This window comes from Oncorhynchus tshawytscha, linkage group LG19 (genome assembly GCF_018296145.1).
Source record: "Oncorhynchus tshawytscha isolate Ot180627B linkage group LG19, Otsh_v2.0, whole genome shotgun sequence".
In the NCBI taxonomy this organism is placed as follows: Eukaryota; Metazoa; Chordata; class Actinopteri; order Salmoniformes; family Salmonidae; genus Oncorhynchus; species Oncorhynchus tshawytscha.
This window is the reverse complement of record NC_056447.1, coordinates 24,675,743-24,699,292: the sequence shown is the minus strand read 5'-3', so window position 1 is coordinate 24,699,292 and position 23,550 is coordinate 24,675,743. Positions and strand designations below refer to the sequence as shown.

The 23,550-nt window shown below is 42.9% G+C and overlaps 1 protein-coding gene across 2 annotated transcripts in view; it reads left to right on the top strand.

Annotated features, from left to right (window-relative positions):
* The first annotated feature begins 1,990 nt into the window (after positions 1 to 1,990).
* The window catches only part of sf3b3 (splicing factor 3b, subunit 3), a 48,955-nt gene continuing 27,395 nt past the window's right edge, over positions 1,991 to 23,550 (top strand). Inside the window, exons 1-12 of one of the 2 annotated variants that reach the window (XM_024379352.2) lie at positions 1,991 to 2,084; positions 10,691 to 10,817; positions 10,920 to 11,075; positions 14,866 to 15,036; positions 15,243 to 15,415; positions 15,733 to 15,874; positions 20,664 to 20,776; positions 20,942 to 21,079; positions 21,317 to 21,420; positions 21,522 to 21,687; positions 22,717 to 22,812; positions 23,214 to 23,286. In XM_024379352.2, coding sequence (XP_024235120.1) covers positions 10,748 to 10,817; positions 10,920 to 11,075; positions 14,866 to 15,036; positions 15,243 to 15,415; positions 15,733 to 15,874; positions 20,664 to 20,776; positions 20,942 to 21,079; positions 21,317 to 21,420; positions 21,522 to 21,687; positions 22,717 to 22,812; positions 23,214 to 23,286 — 1,402 coding nt within the window. In that variant the 5' untranslated portion in view covers positions 1,991 to 2,084; positions 10,691 to 10,747. Of the gene's footprint in view, positions 2,085 to 9,981; positions 10,111 to 10,690; positions 10,818 to 10,919; positions 11,076 to 14,865; positions 15,037 to 15,242; positions 15,416 to 15,732; positions 15,875 to 20,663; positions 20,777 to 20,941; positions 21,080 to 21,316; positions 21,421 to 21,521; positions 21,688 to 22,716; positions 22,813 to 23,213; positions 23,287 to 23,550 lie in introns of those variants that run through there. The other variant, XM_024379350.2, reaches the window with a different exon arrangement.

Sequence of the window (23,550 nt, the reverse complement as noted above, 5' to 3'; positions counted from 1 at the left end):
AGTCTAGCCAGACACCTAGGTATTTATAGTTGTCCACATATTCTAGTTCAGAACCGTCCAGGGTGGTGATGCTAGTCGGGTGGGTGGGTGGTATCCCCATAGAGACTGCCAGAGGTCCGGACAACAGGCCCTCCGATTTGACACACTGAACTCTGTCTGCAAAGTAGTTGGTGAACCAGGTGAGGCAGTCATTAGAGAAACCAAGGCTATTGAGTCTGCCGATAAGGATACGGTGACTGACAGAGTTGAAAGCCTTGGCCAGGTCGATGAAGACGGCTGCACAGTACTGTCTTTTATCGATGGTGGTTATGATATCGTTTAGTACCTTGCGCGTGGCTGAGGTGCACCTGTGACTGGCTCGGAAGCCGGATTGCACAGCGGAGAAGGTACGGTGGGATTCGAAATGGTCAGTGATCTGTTTATTAACTTGGCTTTTGAAGACTTTAGAGAGGCAGGGCAGGATAGATATAGGTCTATAGCAGTTTGGGTTTAGAGTGTAACCTCCTTTGAAGAGGGGGATGACCGCGGCAGCTTTCCAATCTTTAGGGATCTCGGACGATACGAAAGAAGGGTTCAACAGGCTGGTAATAGGGGTTGCAACAATGGCGGCGGATAGTTTTAGAAAGAGAGGGTCCAGATTGGGGGCAGAGCTGTTGGCCGGGGTTGGGGTAGCCAGGAGGAAAGCATGGCCAGTCGTAGAGAAATGCTTATTGAAATGTTCAATTATCATGGATTTATCGGTGGTGGGTGTGTTACCTAGCCTCAGTGCTGTGGGCAGCTGGGAGGAGGTGCTCTTGTTCTCCATGGACTTTACAGTGTCCCAAAACTTTTTGGAGTTAGAGCTACAGGATGCACATTTCTGCTTTCCTTTGCGTTCCTGACTGACTGTGTGTATTTGTTCCTGACTTTCCTGAGCAGTTGCATATTGCGGGGACTATTCGATGCTATTGCAGTACTCCACAGGATGTTTTTGTGCTGATCAATGGCAGTCAGGTCTGGAGTGAACCAAGGGCTATATCTGTTCTTAGTCCTGCATTTGTTGAAAGGGGCATGGTTATCTAAGATGGTGAGGAAATTACTTTTAAAGAACGACCAGGCTTCCTCGACTGACAGGATGAGGTCAATATCCTTCCAGGATACCCGGGCCAGGTCGATTAGAAAAGCCTGCTCGCAGAAGTGTTTTAGGGAGCGTTTGACAGTGATGAGGGGTGGTCGTTTGACCGCGGACCCATAGCGGATACAGGCAATGATCGCTGAGATCCTGATTGAAAACAGTAGAGGTGTATTTGGAGGGCAAGTTGGTCAGGATAATGTCTATGAGGGTGCCCATGTTTACAGATTTAGGGTTGTACTTGGTGGCTTCCTTGATGATTTGTGTGAGATTGAGGGCATCTCTTTTAAGCATATCCCAGTTTAGGTCACCTAACAGAACGAACTCTGAAGCTAGATGGGGGGCGATAAATTCACATATGGTGTCCAAGGCACAGCTGGGAGCGGAGGGGGATCGATAGCAGGCTGTAAGAGTGAGAGACTTATTTCTGGAGAGATTTATTTTTAAAATTAGAAGTTCGAACTGTTTGAGTATAGACCTGGAAAGTATGACATCAAGCTCTACTGCTGCCACCACTGCCCATTGCTGCTTCGTGGCTCCAGCAGCCTAAGTATCTAGTCCTGAGATCCTTGTCGAGCTCTGCCCCTTTGTTGTTTCAAATTTCAAATCTGTACAACACATTTGGGGGCCGCTGTTAAAACGGCCAACTTCAGTCAGCTGATTCTAGCCATCTTTTATGGTTAGTTCTAGTAGGGCAGCTTAGTCTCCAATTCAGAGGACCCACACTTTTCTTAGTGTCTTATTGGTCTAGGTCACTCCAAATAGTTATCACCACATCACGTTCAGCCTATCAGTGGCCTTGATTCCCGGGACTTCAGTTTCAGTTAGTCTATGACCCCAGCACGCTGTGTGGTCAGAAACGTGCTTTCCCCATCCTGATGAGCACATCCACAGTTTGCCCTCCTGCTGAACTTTTCCTCCTGTGAACTGAATTGATGTATGTCTGATGTTTTAATTGTGCGTACATCTAAATGTAAGTGCCGTGAGATCTGTTTCATTATGTGGAGCTTAGTTTTGTGGCTTATTGTGTACAATTACCGTGTTTTGAGCTTGCTTGCTAGCTAACGTTAGTACTACACATAGCATTTTGCATTGGGATGCATGAGCATTTTAGCATGACTGTTAGCGATTAGCCGTTTTAGAATTGCTCATTTATGGTGCGAGGCAAATTTTCTATGCCCGCAAAAGTCCGCATCGATAGAATGCAATTTAATATTTTGCCATATTCGAATAATTTTCATGTGCCACGTATTGCCACAGCCCGTGACATTGTGAAACTTGCACTCCCGTAGATTTGACATAATTGAGATGGTGGAACTTGCATCCAGCCAACTAGAAAAGCAAGTCGAAACAATTCAGCCATTTTTGAAAGTCATAAGAATCCTGCCAAGAAACATTTTTATTGTTGAAAAAATAGATTTATCAGGCAGTAGGCATTTAGAATGAAATGAGTGGTGCTTCATAGCTAGGGGTAAGTGTTGACATCATGTGCCCGTATACCTTCAAAATTATTCGTCAATCTTCATTCATTTGGAAAACCCAGATCCAATATTGTCGCAATAAAGAAAGTTAGACAAAAAAAAAATCAACGCCTGTCAAATGGATAACAATATCGAGCTTTAGAAAATGTCTCATATCTGCCGTTTCCATTTTTGTTGTTGCTGACATTGATTTTGTTGAATAAACCTGGGTCAATGAAAACCTGCCTATTGATAGATGGCGACATCAACCATTTATCAGCATGCAGTGCTTTTTTCTTCCAATAAAACAGGAGGTTGTCTTCCACAATGCTTTGGTTCCAACTTCAAGTTGCAGTTAGTGAGGAGGACCTGCAGACATTTCCAGTTGCCTGCAATCAAATGTTATCACATGATTGTAGTAAAGTCATGCAGTCGACATGTAGTTATGAGGGCACAGGGTGAGACCCAGATGCAGACATGGGAGGAAGATGGTTTGAGTCTCCAGGCAAAAGATCAAAAAAGATCTTAACAAGGTCTGAGTCCAGGAGGTACAGAGTGGCAGGCAGGCTTGAGGTAAAGACAGGTGAGGGTCAGAACCAGGAGGACTAGGAAAAACAGACAAAAGGAAAAAACAGGAGCACGGAGTAACACGCTAGTTGACTGGACAAAACAAGACGAACTGCCACAGACAGACAGAAAACACAGGTATAAATACCCAGGGGAAAATGGGTGACATCTGGAGGGGGTGGAGACAAGCACAAGGACAGGTAAAACTCAGGGTGTGACAGTAGTCTCAAGTCAACATGCCAGTGTTGGTGTAAACTAAAACTTTCTAAAGAAATGCTGGTATAAATAATACAATAATAAATGTATGGGGCCTCCCGAGTGGTCTCCACAGTACTAGCTATGCCACTAGAAATCCTGGTTCGAGTCCAGTCTGTTGCAGCTGGCCGTGACCGGGAGAACCATGGGGTGGAGCACAATTGGCCGGGCGTCGTCCAGGTTAGGGGAGGGTTTGGCCGGCAGGGATGTCCTTGTCCCATCACGCTCTAGCGACTCTTATGGCGGGCCGGGCGCATGCATGCTGACATGGTTGCCAGGTGTATGGTGTTTCCTCTGACACATTGGTATGGCTGGCTTCTGGGTTAAGCAGGCATTGTGTCAAGAAGCAGTGCAGCTTGGTTGGTTTGGGTTGTGTTTCGGAGGATGTACGGCTCTCTACCTTCACCACTCCCGAGTCCGTACTAGAGTTGCAGCGATGAGACAAGACTAAATATCAATTGGATACCACGAAATTGGAGAAAAAGGGGTAGGTGAAATTATCATATTTTTTTTACAAAGGTGGAAAAACAATTGTAACATTTTTTTTACAATTATATTCCCAGTTTAGCAGGTCTTTGCGGGGTCTTTTATTTTGAAATATAAAATATAATACCCTGCTGCTAGGAGAATGGTAATCCACATTTCTCAAAACCTCTAAAATGGCTTTGGGATTTGTAGTCCTTCTGGTCATAAATCCATTTCAACACAATAGCCTCAGCTGGGTGAATTCAGCAAAACCATAGTGGTGTGCTTCAAGGGAACTGCCCTATCGTCATAATAAGACACGACCACCATGTCGAAAATACAGGCACGCGCACATATGCCAGATGACTGAATATGATTAAAAGCTTGTGCAAGATCTATACTACCCTGCACATGCTTATCTGTAGCATATCAGTGCATAATTAGAGCCGGATCCTGTGGCAGCTCTCCTTTTTGAACTGTTTTGTTTCGGAACCTGTTTGGCCGAATCCTGTACCTCTTGTGGCATGAAAAATAATTGTCACTTTTTGCAATGTAAAAATTCGAATAGAAGCGATCAATGTTCATTCGAGTTGCCTATTAGTTAATTTGAGTTGCCCCACAAAAAGACGTATGTGAAAAAGTAGATTTTAAGCCAGAGCCTAATATTATAAGAGTTGATTTGGGTCTGGTTTATGGGTGGCAAAATATTGTAACCTATGTATGAGACCATCGCTTGGCGCTGGCTGTGTGAGAAGCGCATCATTATGTCTCTCATAGAGTGGCGACCCGTGATTCAAGGCAAGTGGGGCTAAGCCTCAGACTTAAGTTAACAATATATACATATATATATATATATACTTTTTTAGGGGGGGTGGCTTGCTTGTTTTGCTTGTTATTTTGGCATTAATGTGTCACAACAGTTTGCAAACAATGTTAAGAAAATGTAATTGAGTTATTAATAAAGCCGCATACAAACATGGTCTCTTGTTTTCTTGATTAAGGCAGCTCTAAAATGCAGGTGTTTCAGCCTAGCTCAGTGCTTTTTGTGGTGGTGGGGCTAGCCAGCAGAAAATAAAGAGCGTTGCGTCTGATTGGCTCAGTTTTCTGTTACTCATGGGACAGAATTGGGGATGACGTACTAAGGTTAGAGCTTGAAAATGTTTGCCCCTTGTCGTTCTGCCATAGAGTTATATTAGAAGTGCCCATCCAGGAAGGCTCAAGGTCATTGGCCACAGATAGAATTACATTAAATCACATATCTACAGTAGCTTTGATTGGACTGATCATGTCAACATCATACTTTCAAAATCTTAGCTAGCAAGCGATGAGCAACAATCAACTTCTTTTCAATCCTTGTCATATGAAAATAAATTAGAGATGAAACGTCTTAGTGCTCATCGGCCAAATTCAACAATGAGTGGTTTGGGAAGGTATCAGTGGCTAACTGAGTTCAAGACAACTGGGAACTCGAGTTTTCATTGTCTGTTTATATGTAAGAACGGCCCATGTTCTGAATTCTATCGCTATACATTTCAAAAGTGCTGAACAAATAGTTATATTGACTACCTCTGTCATCTCTCGCTCATTAATGTTTTAATCGAAGTTACGGATTGCCTCTTATCTGCTTGTCGCCACTGCTGACAGCCGTATACCACAGGTATGACAAAACATGTATTTTTATTGCTCTAATTACATTAGCAACCAGTTTATAATAGCAATAAGGCTCGAGGGGATGTGGTATGTGGCCAATATACCACGGCTAAGGGCTGTTCTTATGCACAACGCAAAGCGGAGTGCCTGGATACAGCCCTTAGCCGTGGTATATTGGCCATATACTACAAACCCGAGGTGTTTTGTCATACTGGTGGTATACGGCTGTCAGCCAATCAGCATTCAGGGCTCGAACCCCTCAGTTTATAACAAGGAATAGCCTACAGTTAGGAACGCGATGCAAATATGTCAGTGAAAAAACAGCACCCAGACAAAACAGGCCTTTCGCAATATTTCAAATACAATCGAGGGAAAACACTGGTTGGAAAGAAAATGGCTCCTGCTGGAAAAGAGAAGACTATGCTGTTTGTAACTGATGTGAAATGGCTAGCTAGTTAGCGGGGTGCGCACTTATAGCGGTTCAATTGGTGACGTCACTCGCTCTGAGACCTTGAAGTAGTTGTTCCTCCTGCTCTGCAAGGGCTGTGGCTTTTGTGGCGAGATGGGTAATGATGCTTTGAGGGTGACTGGTTCGAGCCCAGGTAGGGGCGAGGAGAGGGACGGAAGCTAAACTGTTACATTGGTGCCGTGACCCGGATCACTGGTTGCTGCGGAAAAGGAGGAGGTCAAAAGGGGGGTGAGTTTAACCGATGTGAAATTGTTACTAATAGCATTTCAATTGTTGACGTCACTTGCTGAGACCTTGAAGTAGTTGTTCCCCTTGCTCTGCAAGTCAGGTGGTTTTTGTGGAGCGATGGGTAACGATGCTTCGTGGGTGGCTGTTGTTGATGTGTAGAGGGTCCCTGGTTCAAGCCCAGGTAGGGGCGAGGAGAGGGACGGAAGCTAAACTGTTACATGTAGGCTGCCAAAATATTTGATAAACTTCCAAATATTGTTTTACAAAAAGAGAGAGATAGGCTTTTGGCACGAGCACATCAGCCTTCACCAGCTGAGCATCATTGGGTGAGTCAGTGGAACTGAAAAGCATTTTTATGACTATAATACTCTCCTCATATAGTGTACGATATGTCTCCACACACCTAGGCCTAGGCTATTGATGGATTCAAGACAAGGTCGTTTTTATTGATCTCAGATTATCAATTTGTCTGTGTCAAAGTAGCCTGCCATTTCGATAATTTGTGTGGTATTAAAAGGGATTCTGCCAAAGTCTCCGGTCATGTAAAATTACGAAGAATTGTATGAAATGTGTTTATAAAGGCCAACATTTTCCCGGACCCCAGGCTACTAAAAATGTTCCCTATGTGTGCAACTTCAATAAGTGCCTCTACTCTACTGCTCCTTGCCACTACGCAAATATAATGATATGCATGTAATGCTTTATTATAAAAGTGCTTTTTCTTTTCTTCTCATGTGTCCCGCTACCTCAGAACTCCCTATATAGATATATATGATTTTTTATTTTTCTCTAAACATTTTCAAACAGTTCATTTATATTTTCCAACGGGGCTATATATTTGGGTGAGTTTTTTCTCTCGCCTGAGTAGCCTCGTTTCACTGCCAAAAACAAAATTAAACCATCTAGTGTTCAGTGAAATAACAACACAATGTCAAATACAGGTAGCTTAGTCAAATAATAACATCCAATCACATTAACCGTTACTCTAGCGGGAATGTACGCTACATACGGACAGGTAGTTGGAATTCCCGCTAGACAGTTGTGTAGCCAAACGTAGCTGCTGCTCATTCCGTTTGCTCGATAATGGATAAATGGTTTAAAAAATAAGGCCAGTGTCCATAGAGACACATACCAGTTCTACTGGTAGTACTGCTACTATCAGCAGTACTACCAGTTCTACTGGTAGTACTGCTACTATCAGTACTACTATGTTATAGTACTTTTGCACATATCTTACAACTTAATGAAACTTTCACTCTTGCGCAGACATTTAGAAACAAAACATGGCAATTTGAAAAATACGCCACGGGAGTATTTTGAGCGAGAATTAAAACGATTTCCGAGTAGCAAGACATGTATCAAAGCAGATACCATTAATAAGAAGGGGCTAGAAGCGTCTTATATGGTGAGCTACTGAGTGGCTAGGACAGGCAAGCCCCATACTATTGTGGAGGACTTCATTCCTCCTGCTGCTGCAGATATGGCTGGGACAATGCTGGGGGAAAAGGCCAACAAAAACTATACAGACAATGACTTCATCAAACAACACTGTTCCATGACGCATCAGTGACATGGCAGGAGATGTTTTGAAACAATTACTGCTTTGGATACAAGCCAGTGAATTATATGTTACAGCTGAATGAGTCAACAGACGTGGCTGGCTTGGCACAGCTCCTGGTATATGTCTGTTACGTGTATGGGGGGTCAATTATGGAAGACATCCACTTCTGCAAACCATTGGAAACCAGGACAACAGGAGAGGATATTGTTAAAGTACTGGACAGCTTTGTGACATCAAATGAACTTTGGTGGTCAAGATGTGTTAGTATCTGTACTGATGGCACAAAAGCCATTACAGGGAGAGATAGTGGAGTGGTAACGCGCATGCAAGCAGTTGCTCCCGACACCACTTGGGTATGCTGCAGCATCCACCGAGAGGCTCTTGCTGCCAAGGGAATGCCTGACAGCTTAAAAGACGTTTTGGACACTTCTGCGAAAATGGTTTTTGTTAAAGCAAGGCCCCTGAACACACGTGTATTTTCTACATTATGCAATGATATGGGCAGCAACTATGTAACACTTTTACAACATACAGAGTGCGCTTGTTATCAAGAGGCAAAGTATTGATGGTTTTTTTTTTTAAATTGAGAGACAAGCTTTTCAGTGAAGTTTTATTTTCTGACCATAATTTTCACTTGTCTGACCGCTTGCATGATGATGAGTTTCTCACACGACTGGCCTATATGGGTGGTGTTTTTTCTCGCCTGAATGATCTAAATCTAGGATTACAGGGACTCTCTGCAACGATATTCAATGTGAAGGACAAAATTGAGGCTATGATTAAGAAGTTGGAGCTCTTCTCTGTCTGCATTATCAAGGACAACACACAGGTCTTTCCATTATTGTAGTTTTTTTTGTGTGTAAATGAACTCAAGCTTACGGACAATGTCAACTGTGATATAGCGAAGAACCTGAGTGAGTTGCATGCGCAATTACGCAGGTACTTTCCTGAGACGGATGACACCAACAACTGGATTTGTTATCCCTTTCATGCCCTGCCTCCAGTCCACTTACCGATATCTGAACAAGAGAGCCTCATCGAAATTGCAACAAGCGGTTCTGTGAAAATGGAATGAAATCAAAAGCCACTGCCAGATTTCTTGATTGGGCTGTGCTCAGAGTATCCTGCCTTGGCAAATCTAGCTTTTAAGACACTTGCCCTTTCCAACCACATACCTATGTGAGAGTGGATTCTCGGCCCTCACTAGCATGCAAACTAAATACAGGCACAGACTGTATGTGGAAGATTATTTAAGACTGAGACTCTCCAATAAAACCCAACATTGCAGAGTTATGTGCATCCTTTCAAGCACACCCTTCTCATTAACATATGGCGAGTTATTCACAATTTTCATTGAACAAATAAGGTTTTATATGTAAGATGTTTAAATAAAGAGCAAAATGATTGATTATTATTATATTATTACTTATGCCCTGGTCCTATTAGAGCTCTTTGTCAGTTCCCACGAGCCGGGTTGTGACAAAAACTCTCACTCATTCATATGTTTAATAAATGTATCGTATAGTGTGTGGCAGGCTTACAATAAGGGCAATAAACAACATTGGAGAGTGCGCTGACCCTGGTGATAGAGGGGGTACACAGCTGGAGGTTGAATGTTTGAAGGGGTATGGGACTATGAAAAGTTTGGGAACCACTGCTGTAGGGGACTCTTTATTATGCACATGAACTTATCCCAAAAATGTATATGCTGCTAGACATATTTCAGTTCAGAATCTTTACATCATGTCGTTTCTGTGAGCTATAGTGACTTTATTCTAACAGTTGTGGATGCTTTTAGGAGGAAATGTCTCAATTAAATGAAATCCATAAGGCTTTATTGGCATGGGAAACATGTTTACATTGCCAAAGCAAGTGAAATACACAATAAATAAAAGGGAAATAAACAATAAAAAATTAACAATCAGAAATTCTCTCTCTGAATCTGCAGTCCAAACTGACTTCCCTGCACGGCTGCACCTGCACCTTTTGTCCGACCTAAGCAAAGCATGGGCATTGTCGCCACCTATTGGTGTGTGTGTGTAATTAATTGCGCCTTTTCATTATATTTTTCTGATAATTTCAAGACAAGTAAAATGTAAATTTTCTATTTTAGATAAATCAAACAACTTCTACGGCGTAACCGCTTTGAGTTTCGTGTTATTCCCATATAATTGTGTAGCTTGGTCTCAGGCACATTGTGGACCGATTTTTGATGACGTCGCAGATCGTGAAGAGGACCCACGATCGACAGGAAAGCGTTTGTCCGCAGAAGTATCAACAAGTTGACGGTGTGACTGAAATTCATAATCTAGTTGATATCAGTTTAATCCTAACTGATACATCGGTAAATCATTTTCATACAATATCCGCACAATACAACATAGAAAACAAAATATATATCTATGTTTTTTTTTAACGTCTTCCTCAATTTTGAAGATGGGCGCTTGTGGGTATACGGAGTGATTGAATGAAACAACTACGAGTGCTAGGGTAGCTAACTCGAGCAAGCAAGCCTTGTTTTGCAAAGTTACATGGTCTATTTCGTTAAAATATTTTGTAATAGTGGGCCAACGTTACTGTTGCGGTTATGTTGGACCTGGCTGGTTGCAACAACGACCGATGGGTTTGTGTAGAATCAACTTTACACAGTTGGCTAGGCTGGGCTCTACGTAGTAGCTAACTAGATAGCTAGCTAACTAGCAGCGACACCCGTGTCTTTGAAAGCGCCTTTGTTTGTAGTTTATGTTGTGTAGCTAGCTATCATCAACTGAGTTGACAATGTTTTTGCTTGCGGGTGTATAATGTGTCTGCAGTGTCCACAATAACATCACTGTGCAATAGTTAGCTAGCTACCGCACTAAGTTAGCTATGTTATAACACAGATGTTTGCGGCAATGCAAAAAATGTACTCCTTTCTTCCTCAGAACCTGGTGTTGCTGTGGCCTCTTTGACCTGCACCTGAAGGTAGAGAAACAAACACTATGTTTCTGTATAACCTGACCCTGCAGCGTGCCACTGGTATCACCCACGCCATCCATGGAAACTTCTCAGGTACATAACATTATTCTCTTGGGGTCTCATCCCTGAGTCTATATAACATGGATAATGTAACCTGTGATCTGGTATGGTTATCATTGTTGTCTTGCCTTGCAGGAACCAAGATGCAGGAGATAGTTGTTTCCAGGGGGAAGATAATTGAGCTGCTGCGTCCAGATGCCAACACAGGGAAGGTTCACACCCTGCTTACCATGGAGGTGTTTGGCATCATTCGCTCCCTCATGGCCTTCAGGCTGACAGGAGGAACTAAAGGTGTGTGTGTGTTATGAGATGTATGTGTGTGTCAGCATGTACACTGGGGATTGCTTTGTGCTGTATATACAGTGCATTTAGAAAGTATTCAGACCCCTTGACTTTTCCCACATTTTGTTACATTACAGCATTATTCTAAAATTGATTAAATTGTTTCTCATCAATCTACACACAATACCCCTTAATGACAAAGCGAAAACAGGTTTTTAGAAATGTTTGCTAATGTATTACAAATAAAAAACAAATGCCTTACTTGCATACTTATTCAGACCCTATGCCATGAGACTTGAAATTGAGCTCCGGTGCATCTTGTTTTCATTGATCTCCCTTGATGTTTCTAAAACTTGACTGGTCCACCTGTGGTAAATTCAATTGATTGGACATTATTTGGAAAGGCACACACCTGTCTATATAAGGTCCCACAGTTGACCGTGCATGTCAGAGGTCGAAGGAATTGTCGTAGAGCTCGGAGACGGGTTTGTGTTGGTACAGATCTGGGAAAGAGTACCAAAAAATGTCTGCAGCATTGAAGATCACCAAGAACACCGTGGCCTCCATCATTCTTAAACGTAAGAAATTTGGAACCACCAAGACTCCTCCTAGAGCTGGTTGCCTGGCCAAACTGAGCAATCGGGGGAGAAGGGCCTTGGTCAGGGAGGTGACCAAGAACCTGATGGTCATTCTGGCGGAGTTCCTCTGTGGAGATGGGAGACCCTTCCAGAAGAACAACCATCTCTGCAGCACTCTACCAATCAGGCATTTGTGCTAGAGTGGCCATACGGAAGCCACTCCTCAGTAAAAGGCACATGACAGCCCGCTTTGAGTTTGTCTAAAGGCACCTAAAGACTCAGACCATGTGAAACCAGATTCTCTGGTCTGATGAAACCAAGATTGAACTCTGGCCTGAATGCCAAGCGTCACGTCTGGAGGAAACCTTGCACCATCCCCACGGTGAAGCATGGTGGTGGCAGCATCAATACTTATTTAAATGTGACATTTCAGTTTTTATTTTTAATACATTTGCAAAAATGTCTAAACCTGTTTTTGCTTCATCATTATGGGTTATTGTGTGTTTGAGGGGAAAAAACAATCCATTTTAGAATGAGGCTCTGAATACTTTCCGAATACACTGTATATAATGATTGTGACTTGAGTTCCATCTCAATAAGTAGTTTGAATAGCCTAAAATCACAAGGTATCCAGAGTGCTAATAATGAGAGAGTGCAAACAACAATAGCCTACAGAAAAATCTAAGGAAAATCCCTCCATGCAAGGTTGAATACCAAATTGCCAATAACCTAACAAAAGCTTTAAGACAAGTTTATGGTCTAATGCCGCAGTTATCGCAATATCAAGTAATTTCTGGTTAATAAGGAAGTACCTTACTGTGATAGTTTTCAGTGAAAATGGTTTTTTTTTAAAAAGTGTGTGTATATATATATATATATATATCTTCTTAGCAAAGAGCGATTGGTAATCAGTGTCGTCAACATGTTAATTACACGGTTCATAAGCAGTTCATAATATGGTCATAACACTGTCATGACCAATGTATTTTCACCTGCCAAGAAGTTTCCTTTATAACACTGTCATGAAGCATTATGATCATTCTGTGTCACTTTACTTGGACTAAGAAAATATACTTTGACACTAAAGACGCGCTATGACCACCATAATCATATACGGAAGATAGGCCTATTATGTCAAAAAGAGGGTGTCTTGTCCTGCAATCTGCTCCTGCATTCATCCCTGTCATCAGCAACGGGGCATGTCTGACATCAATGTGTGCGCAATTACAATGGGCATTTAACATGCTCAATAAATAAAACAATGTGTGGTAGGTTTTGACACTCTTATGTGGGTGTCATAACCAGCCATAAAATCAAGCAATATATGTCACAACGGGTGTAAATATACTGTGAGTCATGACAGTGTTATGGTCATATTATAGCAGGTTATTATAACATGACGCTGGTGTTAACCTCTCTAGGGGGTGTGGGACAGTAGCGTCCTGCCTGGCCAACATCCGCTGAAATTGCAGAGCGCCAAACACAAATTAAATTATTGTACATATTTAACTTTCATGAAATCACAAGTGTAATATATCAAAATAAAGCTGAACTTGTTGTTAATCCAGCCTCCGTGTCAGATTTCAAAAAGGCTGTACGGTGAAAGCAAACCTTGCGATTATCTGAGGACAGCGCTCAGCACACAACATTACATAACAGTTACCAGCCAAGTAGATTAGTCACGAAAGTCAGAAATAGCAATAAAATGAATCACTTACCTTTGATCTTCAATTGGTTGCACTCACAAGACAACCAGTTACACAATAATGTTTGATTTGTTCGATAAAGTCCCTCTTTATATCCAAAAACCTACATTTTGTTGGTGCGTTTTGTTCAGTAATCCAATGACTCAAATGCGGTCACAACGGGCAGACACAAATTCCAAATAGTAACCTTAAATTTTGTAGAAACATGTCAAACGATGTTTATAATCAATCCTCAGGTTGTTTTTAGCCTAGATAATCGATATTTCAACCGGACAATGGCGTCGTCAATATAAAAGAAAAACAAGAAAGGCGCGATCTCAGTCGCGCAAAGGAAACGGCTCTGGGGACATCCCACTATCCACTCATTCAAATTTGTCATTCTCCCTCGTTTTTCAGAATAAACGCCTGAAACAATGTCTAACGACTGTTCACAACTAGTGGAAACCATAGGGAACGGAAACTGGATCCTATCCCTTTAAATGGTGGATAGGCTTTCATTGGAAAAACAGCCATTTCAAAATAATGGCACTTCCTGGATGGATTTTCCTCGGGTTTTCGCCTGCCATTTCAGTTCTGTTATACTCAGACATTATTTTAACAGTTTTAGAAACTTTGGAGTCTTTTCTATCCAAATCTACTAGTTATATGCATATCCTAGCTTCTGGGCCTGAGTAGCAGGCAGTTTACTTTGGGCACACGTTTCATCCGGAGGTGAAAATAGTGCCACCTACCTTAGTGAGGTTAAGTAAAGTGTTATTGAGCAATTCCTCAAGCAAGACTTTTGCCAGGACTGTCTGTGGGAGTGGTCTGAGTGGGAGGGGAAAACTGTTATTGGCAGAGAGGTATGGACCTCTTTCTTATTGGTCTATTAACTATGCTGAACAAAAATATAAACGCAACTTGTAAATGGGCTGAAATAAAATAAATGTTCCATATGCACAAAGTTTATTTCTCAATGTTGTGCACAAATTTGTTTACATCCCTGTTAGTGAGCATTTCTCCTTTGCCAAGATAATCCATTCACCTGTTTAAAAGATCATTACCCTGGCGCTGGGGACAAACGTGTGAACTCATGTTTCGGCATGATAATGCACAGTCCCATGTCGCAAGGATCTGTACACAGTTCCTGGAAGCTGAAATTGTCCCAGTTCACACAGATACAAACCTGCTCCATGCTGAAGCTCTTCCACCAGAAAGGATATTTGAAAAGTTGAGTCTGTACTTAGCCTCTGCCCAGGCTTTCAACAACATTGTCTTTCATCATGATTCATCCAGTTGTAGCAATACATTTTCCCGCTGTAGCTCAATGGTCGTTTTATCAGGTTTAAAATTCTTATTCTATATTTTTTGGGGGGCTAATAGTAGGCGATAACATCGTATATCGCAGTGTTTTATGGATACGTAATCACGATATCGCCCAATCCTAGTATGAAGTAATCCTAGTATGCAAGTTTTATGTGTGTGGTTGAAAAGCTCTTATTTTAAATTTGAGACATTTGTGCTTTTGATCCACAGACTATATTGTGGTGGGCAGTGACTCAGGCCGCATCGTGATCCTTGAGTACCACCCCTCCAAGAACATGTTCGAGAAGATCCACCAGGAGACCTTTGGCAAGAGTGGATGTCGTCGCATCGTCCCTGGACAGTTCCTCGCCGTCGACCCCAAGGGCAGAGCAGTCATGATAGGTAAAGAGCTCAGAGAACTGAGATATATTATGTTGTGGAGAGAGTTGGTAATGGTTTGAAAATTCAACAAAATTTCAAGTTGACAAATCTTTGGCTCGATGACAGAATGCCCTGTTGCAATGGACATGTTTTTTGTCTGTTGTAGTTTGCTAATTACCTCTGTGTTTCCAGGTGTTGTAGTTTACTAATTACCCCTGTGTTTCCAGGTGCCATTGAGAAGCAGAAGCTGGTGTACATCCTGAACAGAGATGCAGCAGCGCGTCTCACCATCTCCTCTCCCCTGGAGGCTCACAAGGCCAACACGCTGGTCTACCATGTGGTAGGAGTTGATGTGGGCTTTGAAAACCCCATGTTTGCCTGTCTGGAGATGGACTATGAGGTGAGAACCTAGCACTGACTGCTATGATTTATGAATTTGCTCATGCGCTCTTGTTACGTACTAAAGAAATGGACCTAATCTATGTTTACCCACAGGCTCAGATGTGCTTCTGTTTTATTCTCTATACACCCAAGTGCAATTGAATTGATGAGTCTTCATGTCTCTTCTCAGACAAACCACTGTAGGGAGGTTAAACACCTCTGATTCCAACACAATCCCGCTGCTTTGCTACTAAAGATGTCCTGTAAATCCTCGTCCTGTCCTCTTCATTTCCACTGACTCACTATGTGTGGCCTATGACCTCTCCCTCCTTCCAGGAAGCTGACAATGACCCCACTGGCGAGGCTGCAGCCAACACCCAGCAAACCCTGACCTTCTATGAGCTGGACCTGGGTCTGAACCACGTTGTGCGCAAGTACAGCGAGGCCCTGGAGGAGCACGGCAACTTCCTCATTACAGGTAGCTACACTGAACAATAATGTAAACGCAACATGCAGCAATTTTTTTTAACCGATGTTACAGTTCATATGTGACCGACCAGCTCGATTTGGTCCAATATAGTGGGGGGGATATAAGAGACTCAGCGCTAAAAAATAGTATATTGCACATTGCAGTTGAGGAACAAGGGAAAGTAATTCTGGTTTGAAAGTTGATTAACTTGTAACCTCACTTTTGATAAAATGACCCTTGAATATTTTGGTACACCTACTGGAGGGCTCTTTGTCTACACCCATTCAGTATTGTTCACACCCTCTAAAGCTTTAGCCTCACCCATCTCTGTAAGGATTCACATATGAGGCTATGTACTAAACAACCAAAAATTTCAAAACTAAAGGCTGGTTTATACTACAGGTGTGTTTGTAAATTTAATCTGGAGTGCCAGAGTGTGCTCTGGGTGTTCGTAAACTCAGAGCATTGTCAGTTTATCCGTACATAAATTCAGAGTGTTTCGCTCTCTGAGTGTTCAGAGCGCACACTGGACCCTTTGGCCGAGGAGTAGGGTTGATCCAAGCATTCTGACCAGTCAAGAACTCAAGCTAACTGGCTAATATTGGCAAGTTTGCTAGCTACTTCCAGACAAAACTCTCTAGAAAGGCAGGAACCTAGGAAGAAACCTAGAGAGGAACCAGGCTCTGAGGGGTGGCCAGTCTTCTTCTGGCTGTGCAGGGAGGAGATTATAACAGTACATGGCCAAGATGTTCAAATGTTCATAGATGACCAGCAGGGTCAAATAATAGTCCTGAGGCATGGTCCTAGGGCTGAGAGAGAGCTTAAATTCACACAGGACACCGGATAAGACAGGAGAAATACTCCAGATATAACAGATTGACCCTAGCCCCCCCCTCGACACAAACTATTGCAGCATAATTACAGGAGGCGTCGGGAGACACCGTGGCCCCGGACAGGGCCAACCAGGGTATAACAGGATATAACCCTACCTACTTTGCCAAAGCACAGCCCCCACACCACTAGAGGGATATCTTCAACCACCAACTTATTACCCTGAGACAAGGCCGAGTATACCCCACGAAGATCTCCCCCACTGCATGAACCAGAGTGGGGTGCCAACCCGGACAGGAAGATCACGTCAGTGACTCAACCCACTCAAGTGACGCACCCCTCCTAGGGCCGGCATGGAAGAGCACTAGTAAGCCAGTGACTCAGCCCCCATAATAGGGTTAGAGGCAGAGAATCAGTGGAGAGAGGGGAACCGGCCAAGCAGATACAGAAAGGGCGGTTCGTCTTGTGTCTGACCTCAGATAATTCTCTGGTTTTCGTTATTTTGTCCATGCTCATTGTGGTACACACAGTGACACAAAACAGGAGAATGAGTCCTTTTCTTTATTCAATCTGGTTGAATATGTGATTTTTATACTGCATGCACCTTCAACTCACAACAGGGGAGTTCAATTCCAAAGTAAATGATAATCACCTGCTTGAAATCGAAAATACTTCTAGGCAGTGCCAATAATATTGTCTGGGCCATTTTAGGATTTCTTTCTGGAATTAGCTAAGATTTAGTAAATAATTCAGATTAGTTTGTTTTGTACAACTGCATACCGAAGATATACATATCTGGATACCAAAATATGTTTTAATTTCAACAGTCTTCTGGAAGAAATTGTGCATTATTTGAAAAAAGTGCAAGGGTTCATTATTTTTGGCCGACTGTATATAACAATTAAAGAGCAACAGTAAAATAACAATAGCGAGACTATATACAGGGGGTACCGGTGCAGAGTCAATGTGCGGAGGCACGGGTTAGTTGAGGTAATTGAGGTAATAAGTACATGTAGGGCTCCCAAGTGGTCTAAGGCACTGCATCTCAGTACTAGAGGTAACACTGCAGACACCCTGGTTCGATTGCAGGCTGTATCACAACTGACCGAGATTGGGAGTCCCTTAGGGCGGCGCACAATTGGGCCGTCATTGTAAATAAGAATTTGTTCTTAACTGACTTGCCTAGTTAAATAAAATGTTAGTGACTATGCATAGATAATGAACAGAGAAGCAGCAGTGTGAAAGAGGGGGCGGGAACAATGCAAATAGTCTGGGTAGCCATTTGATTAGCTGTTCAGGAGTATTATGTCTTGGGGGTAGAGGCTGTTAAGAAGCCTTTGGACCTAGACTTGGCGCTCCGGTACAGCTTGCCTTGTGGTAGCAGAGAGCACAGTCTATGACTAGGGAGGCTGGTGTCTTTGACAATTTTTGGGGCCTTCCTCTGACACCGCCTGGTATAGAGGTCCTGGATGGCAGGAAGCTTGGCCCCATTGATGTACTGGGCCCTACGTACTACCTTCTGTAGTGCCTACTAGCAGTTGCTATACCAGGCAGTGATGCAACCAGTCAGGATGCTCTCGATGGTGCAGCTGTAGAACTTATTGAGGATCTGAGGACCCATGCCAAATCTTTTCAGTCTCCTGAGGGGAAATAGGCTTTGTCGTGCCCTCAGCAATAGGTCAGTTATTCTGCGCTTTGGCACACTCCGAGGTGAGTGCTCTGAAATCGTATTAGATAGCCAGAGCGAATTTACCAGCTACGTCTATCGACAGTTGTCGCAGTGACATGAACATTCTATTGAAATGCATACTTGCATAGTGTTTTGACATGTAGCTAGCTAAACAATGAACCATGGTCCCAACTCATAACGTTACTACCCTGCAAGAATCTGCAGGGAGCTAACCAACAAGGTTCAATGTTAGATAGCTAACATTAGGCTAGAACTAGCAATGCAAAAGGCTCTGAGATACAAGTGATATTACTACTCCGATTATACATGTAAAGTTAGCGAGCCGGCCAGCTAACACTAGCTAGCTAACAGTACACTAACTTGACATGAAAACAACTTTCTGACTAAATTAGAAATGTATAATATCTGAAAATGTAGCTAGTTAGACTATCTTACTTGGATGGACACTTCTCCCTCTGTGTCACGGATGCCATGGTTGCCCTTAGTTTGAAAATGTAATCAGGAGAAAGGTGTTTTATACATCTGAATTCTGGGTGTTCTCGTTTAGACTTTGCAGTCAAATACCAGATTTTTCTCCATCTCCTTAGCTATCAGACTCTGATTCCACTGATTTCAATACTCGGTCCAATAGAAAGTGGAGAGCAACACTTACGCACTTCTACTACGTGATATCTTTCAAAAAATCCTTGTTAGAAAGGATTACCTACACATACTGACCAGCTCATGTTATAGACGGAAGTGTGCTACATGGCAGACCAATCCGAAATCATCTCTCGGCATGTCCAGTCCATTCATTATCTCAGCCAATCATGGTTAGTGGGAAGGTTGCTGCTCTTCCATGGCTAAACCAACTAGGCTCATAATTGAACATTTTTATTCGTATTTACCGGTGGCATACAAGTTTGTTATTAATGCACATGAAAATTCACATGTTCCAGTAGGCATTTCTGCCAAAAAACGCATTTTGATAAATAAAAAGTTAGTTTTCCTGTGAAGTAGTGTTGCGCGACATACACCTAGTTTCCTGAAACAAGTCACATGTATAAGGAAATCAGTCAATTGAAATGTTTTAATTGGCTGTGCGAAGTTGTTGGATATTGGTGGAAACTAACACACTGTCGTACACGTAAATCCAGAGCATCCAAACATGCTCAATGGGTGACATGTCTGAGTATGCAGGCCATGGAAACACTGGGACATTTTCAGCAACCAGGAATTGTGTACAGAACCTTGGAACATGGGGCCGTGCATTATCATGCTGTGATGGCAGCGGCTGAATAGCACAACATTAAGCCTGAGGGTCTTGTCACGGTATATCTGTGCATTCAAATTGCCATCTATAAAATTCAATTGTGTTTGTTTTGTCCGTAGCTTATGCCTGCCCATACCATAACCCCACCGCCCCCATGGGGCACTCTGTTCACAACTTTGACATCAGCAAACCACTCACCCGCATGATGCCATACATACTGTCCTGCCTTGTGCCTGGTACAGTTGAAACCAGGATTCATCCGTGAAGAGCACACTTCTTCAGCGTGCCAGTGGCCATTAAAGGTGAGCATTAGCCCACTGCAGTGGATTACGACTCCAAAAGACCCTGGTGATGACAACGAGCACACAGATGAGCTTCCCTGAGAAGGTTTCTAACAGTTTCTATCAGCTGTCATGGTGGCTGGTCTCAGACGATCCCGCAGATGAAGAAGCTGGATGTGGTGGTCCTGGGCTGGCATAGTTACACGTGGTCTGCGGTTATGAGGCCTGTTGGACATATTCTGTAAAACAACTTTAGAGGTGACTTATGGTAGAGAAATTAATTTATGGTTGAGAAATGATCTGGCAACCGCTCTGGTGGACATTCATGCAGTCAGCATGCCAATTGCACGCTCCCGCAACTTGAAACATCTGTGGCGTTGTGACAAAACTGCACATTATAGAGTGGCCTTCAATTGTTCCCAGCATAAGGTGCACCTGTGTAATGATCATGCTGTTTAATCAGCTTCTTGATATGCCACAACCTGTCAGGTGTTGGCAAAGGAGAAATGCTCACTAACAGGGATGGAAAACTAATTTGTGCACAATTTCTGGGATGTTTTATTTCTGCTCATGAAACCTGGGACCAACACTTTAGATGTTGCATTTATATTTTTGTTCAGTGTACATTATTTCCAGTAGAGGGCAGTCAAAGCCAGGTTATGAGTTGTTTGCAGGCTGGATTATAATTTTTTTGAGGTGTAAACCGATTGTTTGATCATTACCCTTTCCCCCTCTCTTCTCCAGTTCCTGGAGGCTCTGATGGGCCCAGTGGGGTACTCATCTGTTCAGAGAATTACATCACCTACAAAAACTTTGGGGACCAGCCTGACATTCGCTGTCCCATCCCACGCAGGAGGGTGAGTTTCTGTTATGTTTTATAAACGCGAAAACGGATTTCAAATAACTTGGCTAACAAGACATGGTCATATATGTTAACAGTTTGAATGTTTGTGTGGATCACAATTGATTTGATATCATCTGCACTGTGCCCTCAATTCTTTTTTTCTTTTGCCTGAACACAGAATGACCTGGATGACCCTGAGCGAGGCATGATCTTCGTCTGCTCAGCCACCCACAAGACCAAGTCCATGTTCTTCTTCCTTGCCCAGACAGAGCAGGGTGACATTTTCAAGGTCACCCTGGAGACCGATGAGGAGATGGTGAGGCCAGCGGGGTGCAGTCTGAAACAGGAACTGGGGGGGGTGTTCATCTGATGTGTGGGAAATAGAACCGTGCTGTCGAGGTGATGAGTCTTCATGTCTCTTCTCTGACAAAAACATGGAGAGAGCATAAACACCTCTGATCTCAGCATGCACACACACTAACTCGGGTCAGTGTTCACATGATGGGATATTCTGTGATTCCTTCTATTTCAAATAAACGTTTGTATCCCCCAGGTTACAGAGATCAGGATGAAGTACTTCGACACCATACCTGTAGCCACATCCATGTGCGTGCTGAAGACCGGCTTCTTATTTGTGTCCTCAGAGTTTGGTAACCAGTAAGTCATTCATTACACTGTAATACCTCACACATCCCATCTATGTCCATGCCTCTTGCTCTCTTGTGTTCATTGCCTTCTCTTCTCTCTCTCTCTGCTAGTTACCTGTACCAGATAGCCCATCTGGGAGATGATGATGAAGAGCCAGAGTTCTCCTCTGCCATGCCCCTGGAGGAGGGAGATACCTTCTTCTTCCAGCCACGCCCCCTCAAGAACCTGGTGCTGGTGGACGAGCAGGAGAACCTCTCCCCCATCATGTCCTGCCAGGTGTGTGTGTGAATCTCTTTGTGTTGTATGTTTGGTGTGCATGCAACGGTTTTATCTTTTGATTCCCATGGATTGTGTAGTGGATGAATTTAGTGAGAACACCTTTCCCTCTGTTCCACTGAACTGAATTGTAACAGCTTTAGCTGGGGTAGATGTGTTTTCCCACTATTTATAGCACAATGAACCTGATTTTGACTTTACTTGAATGCGAGTTATTTGGAGTACAAAGATTCTTGTCTTTGATTTTTTTTCCCATTTTTATAAGTAGGATTCACATTAACCCGCTGTCCCCACACACACACAGATTCTTCTGAAGTCTTTCGGCAAGGTTTGAGGAGAAGGATGTTGTCCTGTTGAAGTGATGAGTTTCTCATGTCTCTTCTGGCTAAATATTGTTAGGTTCTAATTATCAGAGTAAGAACTCAACACACTATGAAAGCTTAGACCAAGTTTATTCTTCCCAAAGGATTGACCAGTTGAACCAACAAAGACATGATTACAATAGTGGTGGTATATGTATCCCACTGTGGGTGGAGTCTTCTCCTTGCTAAACATTGCATCTTTTTTTGCTAGGCAGGCAACTAAGTGATAGGGGTAATAAACGGTTCCTTTTCCCTTAGACACCTGTCCTCGTCCCCCTTATCCACGCCTCTCCCCTTATCAGTACTGCCACGTGACTGTTTTCCCTGCTCTCAGCCCCTCCCAAGCTTAATTGCACCCACCATAACCCTTCCTCCTACAGACAAATCCTGGTGTAAATCCTGGGCTACGGCACCCCTCATGTCTCTATTAGAACTTATGAATCATAATAGTTGATGCTCACAAATCCAAACCTATCAATGGAGAGTGTTTAAACACCTCTGATCTCAGCGTTAGAACGTGACACAGACACCACATGTGAGACTGCCTTGTTTACTTCTGGAGCTGTACTACTTGTTAAATTCTGTCCTCTGAGAATACATACGGATCTCTTACTCACCACTGGCTCCTTGTTCCACTCACCTCATCTGTTTCTCTCTCCCTGTGTAGATTGCTGACTTGGCTAATGAGGACACTCCTCAGCTATATGTGGCCTGTGGCAGGGGACCCAAATCCACCCTCCGTGTCCTCAGACATGGACTGGAGGTATGTGTACTGCTATTCCACCTCCCATTGCACATTCACATCCCAGAAAGTGCTCACACAAACATTCTCTCAGTGTGGCACATGCCACACAGTATTATTTGAACAATGATGACATTTTAACAAAGTCATGCGGATACTCACTCACATGCACACCGGAAACCAGAGTTGGGACAGAGTTTGGGTATTAAGTTTCTGGTGCTGTTGCTTTTCTCACACACCAGCTCATGTTTGATGTGTTTAAGAAGCTGGATGAGATGAAATCATGTCTCTGACAAAGCACCGGAGAGAGTGTGTATACCTCTGATCTCAGCAAATCTCAACATGTTAATGCAGAGGTAACAGACTGGTAAATGCTTAGGTTAGATTACAATGAAAGTCTGATCATTGATTGTTCCCTCCAGGTATCAGAGATGGCTGTGTCTGAGCTGCCCGGTAACCCCAATGCTGTGTGGACTGTGCGCCGACACATTGAAGGTGCTTGTTCTTTTTATTTTATTTTTATAAATACATCAATGTTTTTAAATAGTTGCAAGTTATTTTCCCTTCTACCTTTATTACAGTCCACTTCTGCAGTATTTGGTTGCAATTATTGTGTATGACATGGTTGTAAAGTAGCATTGTTTTAATCTTAATACTGTCAAGTCTCATGTTGTAGTCTGGCATCAGAGTGCATTCTGAAGAAAAGTCACTCAGCCAGACTATTCCCAGAAGTCATGTGATTTCAGAGATTTTTCCTGT